The sequence below is a fragment of the Hipposideros armiger genome, unplaced genomic scaffold, assembly GCF_001890085.2.
Source record: "Hipposideros armiger isolate ML-2016 unplaced genomic scaffold, ASM189008v1 scaffold_367, whole genome shotgun sequence".
Taxonomy (NCBI): domain Eukaryota; kingdom Metazoa; phylum Chordata; class Mammalia; order Chiroptera; family Hipposideridae; genus Hipposideros; species Hipposideros armiger.
In genome coordinates this window covers 1,056,059-1,066,356 of record NW_017731717.1, presented here as the reverse complement: position 1 = coordinate 1,066,356, position 10,298 = coordinate 1,056,059, and the positions used below count along the sequence as shown (strand labels likewise).

Sequence of the window (10,298 nt, the reverse complement as noted above, 5' to 3'; positions counted from 1 at the left end):
GAGAGAGTCAGAGAAAGACAGAGAGAAGTACCAGGTTATAACATTGGGACGTTGAAAGGAAACAGAACTCATGAGGAAAAGCTTCTTAAAGGAGTAGTCCAAAGTATTAATTTAAATATTGAGAGATATACAGGATGTTAATAGGAGGTATAGTGGAGGATTTCATTAAAAAATGTGATTTTTGCAACAATGCTCAGGATTCAGATGGTGCAAACCAATTGTGGAATCATATAAACCATTTATCTGGACTAAGAAGGCAATCAGGATAAGACTTAGAAAAGTGAAATATTGGCCTTCTTGGAACACAGACATGAGGAACCTGTTTTAAGGTTAGAAACAATTAAAACATATAATATCAATAAAATTAAAATATTTTATACTAAATCTTTAATGAATCTTTCTACCTAATGGGAAGAAACACATTTTGCTTTAAACACTCTTGCTTTTAGAAATCTATATACCATCGGAGTTTTTTTATCTGTTTTTAAAGCAATGGTTGTAATGTTTTCCATACCACAGAAATATTTTCTTCAATATTTTCTGCAATAACTGACAACAGGAACCAGAAACTGGAGTTAACATTAGTTATGGTGTCATATTGAATTATGATCCATAATCAGCCAAATTCCAGAGTTACCAATAGTTGAAGATTCTAGAAGAAAGTAGAGGCACACATGTATATTTGATGCTTCATCCGCTTCTCTTAAGTTCACCATATAGTAGGATGAATAACATCTTTGTATTTTAGAGCTGGTAGATATGAACTTTCTTATGTTCTGGGCTATATTTCTATATATGCAACATTCATTCAACCTGTTAAAGTATGTTTGCAATTTTGCTTATCGTCTCAAAGCCATATTTTCTCAGCTCCTTCTTCCTGGCATCTTGAACAATATGATTTGTTTCACTGATTCTCACGTTACCAGAATAAATTTAGCACTGGGGTTTTTACACATAGAAGCAGAAGCATAGATCTATTAACAGAAACAAAAAACATCTATATTTAGGGTTAGAATATTAAGTTCACCAGCCAGAAATAAGCCGTGAATGATGATGTTAAAAAATTTTCCGGGGTTTGCTGTGAATTAGTAACCACATGTAGATATTAGCAATGAGATAATATACAATGCTTTCTGATATTTTAAACTTTAACCCAGTGTGTATTGGTTGTAAATAAATAAGAGTTCATTAAAAAAAAAAGTGATCTTTGGTGTCAAATACAGCCTTCCCTTTATCCCAGCTCCTGCTCCTTAACTAATTTCAGAATGCCATTCAATCACAGGGTTTCCTAACTACTTGTCTCAGTCCTAACAACTAAATATGTATGTTTTTATCAATATAAATATTAGAGCTCTCAGAATATTTTTGTTGTTAAAAGTTGCTTCTTTCCATTAAATGTGCTTGCTTGGCATTTCTGTAATATCATCACCAAAGTGTGTTTTAAGGGAAGGAGAATGCTGACTTGTCCCCATCCTTCCTCTGAGAGTGTTGAAACCAGTGATCCTAACCTCTTTGCACCCTTACGGAACTCAGCAGAATTGTCTGGGATGGTTAAAGCCAAGCATTTGGATTTTATAGCTTTGGTGTCATCACCTCCATAATGACTGTTGCTTAATCAGCACTTGTACTGGGCCCACTGCATGTTTCCTGCACTATCCCCCTGAAATCTCCAGGAGACTTGATTATGTTTATTATAATACCTCTTGGTTCATGTTTCACAGTGCTAATGTCCTGATCAAAACTCTTTCAATAAGCCAGAATGTCTGGTTTGGCATGTAGTTCCCACCCACGTCTAGACCCAACTTATCTTTCAAAAGAGATTTTATACAAACTCTCATCTAGTAAAATTAAGGCTACTTACTGGTCCATAAATATATAAGGAAAGTGGGGTAGTACTAGCTCTGAAATTTTAATTATTTGGTCCACTCTGCTCCTGGGCTGTGGGCCTATCTAGGGCTGGCCCTTCTTTCAGGCCCCAGTAGCGTTCCCACCTCTAGGAGGCTGTCTCACCAGAGTCAGAGGCAACACACTCTCTGAGTACCTGTGTGTAGATCATCCGCACTTCTCATTAGGTACTTATCAACTGCTTTCTCACATTGTTATATTTTATGTGTATACATAGTCCCCCCAAAGAGACAATAAATCTCATAATAGCAGGGATAGCATCTTATATCACTTTACATCATTATTTCCTGTTAGGATGCTTTGCATGCGGTATATGAGTAATTAATATTTTTTAGTAACTATACTATTAACTATAACCTAATTGCCATTTACAAAGAAGTGCAGTTTCTAGCCTTTCAGACAGTAACTAAGCAGTTGAGATATAGGAATGTATCAATTTTCAATATTATTAGTCCAAAAGAAAATCTAAGTATTAGAGAACTTCAGAAATCTAAGAAAGCATTTCAGATTTTTTAAATGGCAACTCAATTTCTGCAATACAGTCTCCACTGCTTACTATCAGAACAGATATATGCATGCATGCTCTTCTTCAAATGCCATGAACTCTGAAAATAAATTTTAGCTTTTTATTAAAACTCTGAAATGGTACTAGTATCATTTTCTCATTTAATTGTCAGTTTTTTAAACTCAAATGTGTATTATTTATTGAGCAATTAGGCTTCTTATGTTGACCTGAATACATACAGCCCCTGTCAAAAAAAAAACGTTTTAGTGCTAATAACAGCTTTCATGTAACCCATCAGACTCTGTTATTTTGAAAAATGACATGACCAAGAATGGGGTTCTTTAATGTGAACTTTTTGAATACTTACTAAGAGAGATGAATAAATATATTGATACATATATTTTTGTCACTATATTAATCTGAACATATAATTATGAAAGTTTTCCTTAGATATAAGTTTCTGAATCTTACAATCCTGAGCCAATTTTGTGTGGTTTTCAATATAAATCCACCAAGAATATACAAGATTTGGTTTGCTGTTTTCTTCCTTATTTTGTACTATTGAGACTAGTTCTTTGTCTCAAAAATCCTTATAATTTTGAACTCAAAATTACAAATATTAATATATAGGAATTAAATACCCTATTGATTATGCATGGAACAGGTCACACTCAGCAATTTCTGTTGCATTTAAAAAAGGATTTCAAGGAAACCTTTCTATTGTCAATTAGAAATTTATATTCTGTGGTGAAAATAATGTATACATGCACACACACACACACACGACACACACAGATCTTTTGTTTAAATGTCTACATGAAATAAATGACAATGTAAGATTATGCCAGGAATCACCAGTTAATGATTGCTGGTTGAAGACATGCACTTACTTTTATTTCATTCTGAAACTCTACCAAATGATATTAAAGAATAAAAAAAGGTTTAACTCACAGTAAAAAGAATTGGAAAGGGAAAAAATGGACAAGAAATGTCAACAGTTTTTGGAAGATAGAAAGTAGATGGAAGGTTGGCAAGTGACTTAGTGTGAAAAAAACTCTATAAACTATAGACTACAGAGGAGGGTTCCAGTACAGATTTGACTTATAAAACCCTTGGGAAGTCAAAATTTAAAGGTGGAAGGAGTATGTGAGGTAGAGGACTAAAAACAGGAATGGATTGAATAATCTGTTCAAGGAGCAGTTAGACTACCATAGGCTCTTTCTTTAGTCTATACAACCAGGCTTTTCCTCTAGACAGGTGAGACTTGTGCTACACACATTAGAGCAGAAATAAAAGAAATTGAAAATAGAAAATCAATAGACAAAATCAATGAAAAGCTGATTCTTTGAAAACATTAATAAAATTGATAAGCCTTTAACCAGGCTAAGAAAAATTAGAGAAGGCACAAATTACTAACATCATAAACGAAAGATGGGTCATCACTACAGATCCCATAAACATCGAAAGGATAATGAAAGATGATTATTAACAACCCTATGCCCCCAAATTTGATAATATAGATGAAACAAACAAATTCCTTTAAAGATACAACCTGCCAAAACTCACACAAGAAGAAATTTAAATTTAAATAGGGCTATATCTATTAAAGAAATTGAATCAATAATTAATAAGTTTGCAAAACAGAAAGCACCAGGCCCAGAAGGGTTCACTGGTGAATTCTACCAAACATTTTTTTAAAAATTATGTCAATTTTCTACAATCTCTTCCAGGATATAGACACAAATGGAAAATGTCCTAACTTATTCAATGAGGCGAACATTAACCTAATGCTAAAACAAGACAAAGACATTACAGGAAATCATTACAGATAAATATCTCTACAAATATAGATGTGAATATCCTCAATAAAATATTAGCAAAATGAATCTAACAATGTACAAAAAAAATGCACACCACAGCAAGTTGGATTTATTACAGGTTTATAAGACTGGTTCAACATTCAAAAATCAGTTAATACAATCAAAAAGTGTAGACACTTTTTGTTCCTCAACTTAGCAGATAGCTTCAGCCACTAGATCTTGAGACTTATCAGTTCTGAGTCAGAAACTGGTTTGCTGTATTGCCCAGGTTCCAAGGGATACCTTAAAGCTTCTCTTAATAGGCTTAAAGGGAAGAGAAATTACCCCCTCCCCCACCACCAACCTATGTAGATGAAGAGACTCATATCACAGCTCTCTCCAAAAGAATCCTCCTTTTAATCTACAAATTCACTCTCCACTTTAGCTCAACCCTTTTCCTATGTTCAGGGTGAATGAATGGTTTGAGGTCACAAAACCTGATTTACGATATTTTCTCTGCAAGGTTTGCCTAGTCAGTCTAGCACTTCATTTTGGAGTGAGAGACGCTGGCATCTATTGTCTTGTGGCCCTGTCACTGAGACTGAAATAATTCTTTTTTCTCACCAATGTCTCTCTCTGTTAGAATTCATCTTCTCTGATGACTTGCTAAGTAATAGAATGTGTTTGATACATTCCTTTTAGCCATTCTCTTCCTGGAAGACAACATTTGTCCATGTGCTATTGAGAGTTCCATGATTGTGTATGTGATTGCAAGCTCTCTAAGTGCAGAAACTCTCTACCTTTTATTCCATGTATAGCTAGCTGCACATTAACTTAACATGTTGAACCTCATCTAAAGAGTTGTTGACTTATTATCTCCACCATGCACGAATTTGCTAATGATATTTCCTAAGAAATAGTATGGCTAATTTTCTAGTACCAGCTGACAAAATTGAAAAGATCCTGAAATAATTGTTAAAATACAAGGGAGAGCGAGAGAGAGATAGTAGTATGTTTTATTAAGTAAAGGTCTTACAAATTGTAGTATTAGCCACAATATTATGTTAGATTTTGCTGAATTGAAGTACAAGTTTAATATTTAAAGTGGACAAAAAGTACATATTCTGAGGGAGAGGAAAGTCACATTTTAATAAAAGATGAACTTCACTTGACAAAGTAGTTTAAATTACTCCCTTTGTAATATTTACAAGACCTAAAAAGTAAGGATGGTCAGTGTTACAATTAATGTAAGTCATTGATCATTTTACTAATAAATATTTTTAAATTATTGTAGTCAGATAAACCTATATAAGTGGAATCCATAGATATGTAATTTTCAGGTAGTACTGATAATTTTACTTTAGATGCTTTCTTTCTACCTATAAAATACAAGAGGAGGGGGAAAAAAAACACATTTCCAAATGGAAAAGTTAAGACAACTCAGCCAAATAAGCTCATTAACATTTATAAAGTAATTCTCATCTTTATAAATTACCTTCTTGCAGGAAACAGACCTTATCCTGACTTTTAATATTTCAATGCACCGATCTTGGTGGATGGAGAATGGACCAGGATGTATGGTGACATCAGTGACACCTGCCCCAGACTGGGCCCCAGAAGACCATCGCTACATCACGGTCTCAGGGTGTTTTCTGGAGTACCAGTACATAGAAGTGGCTCATAGTTCCCTCCAGATTGTCCTCGCAGTAAGTGTTGACAGTCAACCACTCTTTCTCGTGCTTCCAGACTTAATGTTATTTCTGTGCAGTCTCAGTGCACACAAATGGAATATGCAGGTAAAATGTGGCTATTTGCTTTTTCCTCATGAATGCCACTTTCCACGGGGATTTGTTATGTTAAACCAAGCTGTGCCCTGGGCTGAGTGTGCTGACTTCTTTCAGTAATCCTAGGTTCCCCCCAGGTAACATCCATTACCTTTTATTCCTTCCCCACTTCAAAACAATTCAGCTTTTCTGTAAATCCCATTTCTAGGCCAATCATGCCCTCGTTATTTTATAGTATTATGCACATATATTTTATAATAAAAAATATATATATATATATATATATATATACACACACACACACACACACACACACAGTAAAACTTTGGATTACGAGTAACTCAGTTTGCGAGTGTTGTGCAAGACATGCAACCATTTCTATTAGATTGGTGCAAAAGTAATCCAGGGCTTTACTGTATACCACAATAGGCTAAGCATGCTGTGTGAGTAAACACTGTCCAAATCACTGTGACTAAAACCACAAAGGTTTATTCTTCTCAGTCAGCAGGATGTTCTACCATTACTGTCACTAAGGAAGCCAGGCTAGTGGAGCAGCCACCACCTGAGCCATCATGGGTTACCATGCCAGAGAGCAAAGAGAGACCTAGAGTGTCTGCATTGTCACAGACATGCTCCTCTGTGCGAGAAGAAGCTCGCTGTTCACAATTCATTGTTCAGAAGTAGCCCCACAACCCCACAAATGGCCAGAAAGAAGGGGGAGCTGTAAATATTTAGAAATCAGCATACATTATTTCCAGAATATCTGAATTATGTTCTTAGCTAAAGTGCTGAGTGATCTCCCTTGAATATGCCCAACCTGAGATGCTTCTGAATAAACAAAGCCTTCTATTAATATAATAGGTTTAAATGCTAAAACTCTTTATTATCTTGAAATAGAGATTAGTTAGATATGATGGGATAGAGGTAGTCATCTCATTATTTAAAACTCATTTAGATGATGTATTCATTCACACATGAGATAAATGAAATATTTCTGGTTTGGGGGCACAGATAAAACGTCTTCATCTATGCATGAGAGAGAGGTTGTGGATTAAATATTCCTTTGTTGGAACTCCCTTCTTTACTGTGCCCAAACATTTTGGAAAACTTTCATTTGTGTGTCAAAAATGCTATAAAGATATAGTTTATTTACATGCATGGATAGTTATATGTGACTATTTTAGAGTTAGTTGAAATAATGTGTGCATGTATAAACTATATTCACAGATTTATTAAACCCCACATAAAATTTTGGCACACAAGTAATTTTCTAAAAAATACATTTCGACATGGAAGCATATGTTGAGGCTGACATACTGCCCAAAGAAAGTGTTTTTGTCCTACTTTTATATTAAACCATCTGTAAAGGCAAAGTGGCTAGAGCACAAAGAAGATGGATGGGGTGTCCCTAAGAGCAGATGTGACTGATATTTCAAGCTACTGGATATCAATGCAGTCTACATTGCCCCCAGCTGAGTGGGAAAATAGTTGGAGCAAGCTGTCCCAGAATGTGGCATCTTTACCTTTCCCCTTTCCACCTGTTCTTCTGTCCAGGGGGCATTCTTTTACAGAGCTGACTGTGGATCACCTGAGAGTAAGTTAGCAACAGCGTACCCAAGCCAATTGCTTAGAGAAATTTCAACATCCTTTCCATCTTTGGGCTCACTGTTGTCTCGCCAGCCTTGGGATGAAAGCATCTGCTGCGCAGAAAGCTTAGCAAGTCTTAACAAGAATTTTCAGAAGGCAAATCAAAGTGGGACTTCTCATGAACAATTTGCTCCACCTATTTAAAGGCAAGCCTTCCAACAACATTTTCGTATAGTCATTCTGATCACTTTTGCTGTCGTGATTAAGGGATTGAAATAGTGTCTTAAACCTCCGTGCCTCCCGTTTTCATGTTACCCAAATCATCCCCCTGACAATCTAATGTTCAGTTTAATCCGGTCCAGTGAACACTACCTGAGTGCTTGGCCCCTGCTGGCGACTGGAGAAACAAATGACGGGATCCCTGACCTTGAGGATGTCACCGTCAGAAATGGAGGGAGGTTCCCAAGGATACAAAACCATGTGCAAACAGGCACATTTCAGGGAGATGATGGACAGAGCATACAGCTTATGCAGTCTATTGCATAATCTTGGCTTCTTCGTTCCATCCTGCTTTTTGTAAAGTCAGCTAAGTGCTCGCTCTTCTCATCGTTTTCACCAGCCTTGGAAGCTGCCCTCTCTTCCAGAATGTCTGGCTTAGATTCACTTTCATAAACTGCTGCTCTCCCAGCCACGGCTCTTGATTAACTCCAAATTTCTCTATTTTTTTTTCCCTCCACCTTCACTAAGCCTTTCTTTCACAGATCCCTGACCCCTGGCATGCCTGTCACCCTGTTGTTCAGCTTTCTGCCAATCAACTCCTAGCTGATTTTGAAATTAGCATTCACAAAGCCCATATTTGCATTGTACATACATGCGCTATCTCCCATCTACAGCCAAGGGAAGATGAGTATAATATCCATATAATTGGGAAGCGTAGCTATTAATCACACAGCTTCCAGCCGCGCAGAAGGGCCTGCCAGAACACCATAATGAGGGGCCAGGTGTGAGATTTTGAGGTTTTTCTTCTTCCAGCAGCATTTTCTCCTAGTTAGGATCAGATATCACATTCAAAAGGCATGCAGGTGCGCACAGTTTTAATAAAACCAAAAATAAAAAATAACCCACGCTTATAAAATAGATCCAATAAATATGTATGGGAGAGCCAGGGAGGAGATCCACTCAAGAGATGGTGTTGTTCACGTTACAAAAGAGTTAAGCTGCTGTTTTCAGATGTGCAATTACAACTGCACGGTTTATAAGACGTGTTCACTGGAATTAAATATTTTGACTTGTGAAACAGTCTTGAGAGGGGAGAACAGGTGAAAATCCTCTCCCAAGATTTCTTAGCTAGTAAACAGGGAAGTGAACATGCTGACCTAACTTTTTCCCTGGTACCAAGGATAGGAAATAGGCCTTCACCCTTCATCCCAGCACCAGAAGCCCCAAATTGAGAGCTTGAGAGCTCTTTAGTGGCAAAGGATACCATGATTGATTAGCTATGTCTGCCACGGGTGAGGGGAATGGAAGCCTTTGTGCTCCATACTTGTTATGCAGACATTATACCTCACTTCCCATAACCAACACAATGAAAAGGGAGGATGTTTTACAAAGAAATGCAAAGCAATGACGCTTAAGGGAAAACATTTATGAAGTTATGAAGCAACTTTATATTTTAAAATATATATTAAGATTCCAAATAATTTATTGGAAAAAAACAAAACACTTAATCCTTCTTTTCTATAGCTATGTCCACAGGACCAATATCTCTAAATTTAATAGAAACTTCTCCAACCAAAATTGCTGGGTTTTGTTTCCCTTTATTCCCTTTATTTCTTTTCCTTCCGACACACTTCTAAGTTTGTAGCAGATTAACTATTAATATTTTTAGGAGACCAGCAGAGGATACTGGTAAAAATGTAAATAAGCTTACTATTTCCTGCAGATATTAAAATTGGCTTAGAAACCATATACGAATTTGCAGAGAAATCATAGAAGACTTTAGAATAAGTTCAAATAGATGCTGTTCATAGGTTCACTGCCAAGTTCACCCGTCAGTTATATCTATTGCCTATTCAGAAAACTTTGTACTTTATCGAGTGCACGAAATGATGGAAATCATTGTTCAATAGACTGTAGTAAAAAAAAAATGAAAATAAAATACATGCCTTCAGATGGATGGACTCGAAGCTGTTTCCAATTATTCCCAGTTAATGATAAATACTTGCCATTCAGCTTGCTGTGTGTGAGTTGCCTAGGAATACCATTGGTGAAGACATTTTCAGAACTTTGAATGCCTTTATCCAAGTTGTTTGGGGTTGCATTGGGAGTGGCACATGAGTATTTCTTTGGATTTTGCTGACTGGTGTGGTGCATGGATGAGAGGGAAGGGCTTAATTCTTACACCTGGAAACGCTTATTCACAAAGATTGGATTGTCGAAGATTTGGGTCCTGATTTCCATGTAGTCTAGGACACTGCTTTAAATTGGTAATAGTATATCTATGTTGTGAACTTGTATCGCTTTAAAGGGGTAAGTGAGGAAATGGTATGAGCTGATACCCAGCTACTGCTGCGTTCAGAAGTGAAATGGTTGCCATGTGTATATTCTTTGTTACATTTATTTTGAATTGAAAAATAAGAGATTTTATTAAATTTATTGGGGCAACGTTGGTTAGAAAAATTATATAGGTTTCAAGTGTATATTTATATAAAACATCAT

At 36.2% G+C, this 10,298-nt stretch overlaps 1 protein-coding gene across 6 annotated transcripts in view; it reads left to right on the top strand.

The window, feature by feature from the left end:
* The window catches only part of NKAIN2 (sodium/potassium transporting ATPase interacting 2), a 959,061-nt gene that overhangs the window by 802,741 nt on the left and 146,022 nt on the right, over positions 1-10,298 (top strand). For 5 of the 6 annotated variants that reach the window (XR_002126191.1, XR_002126192.1, XR_002126193.1 and 2 more), the window contains one exon: positions 5,715-5,915. The exons of the other annotated variant lie outside the window; for it this stretch is intronic. Coding sequence is in view for 2 of the 5 variants with exons in the window: in XM_019662135.1 (XP_019517680.1) it covers positions 5,715-5,915 (201 nt within the window). In the remaining 3 variants the exon portion in view is untranslated. The remainder of the gene's footprint in view (positions 1-5,714; positions 5,916-10,298) is intronic. 6 annotated transcript variants of the gene reach the window in all.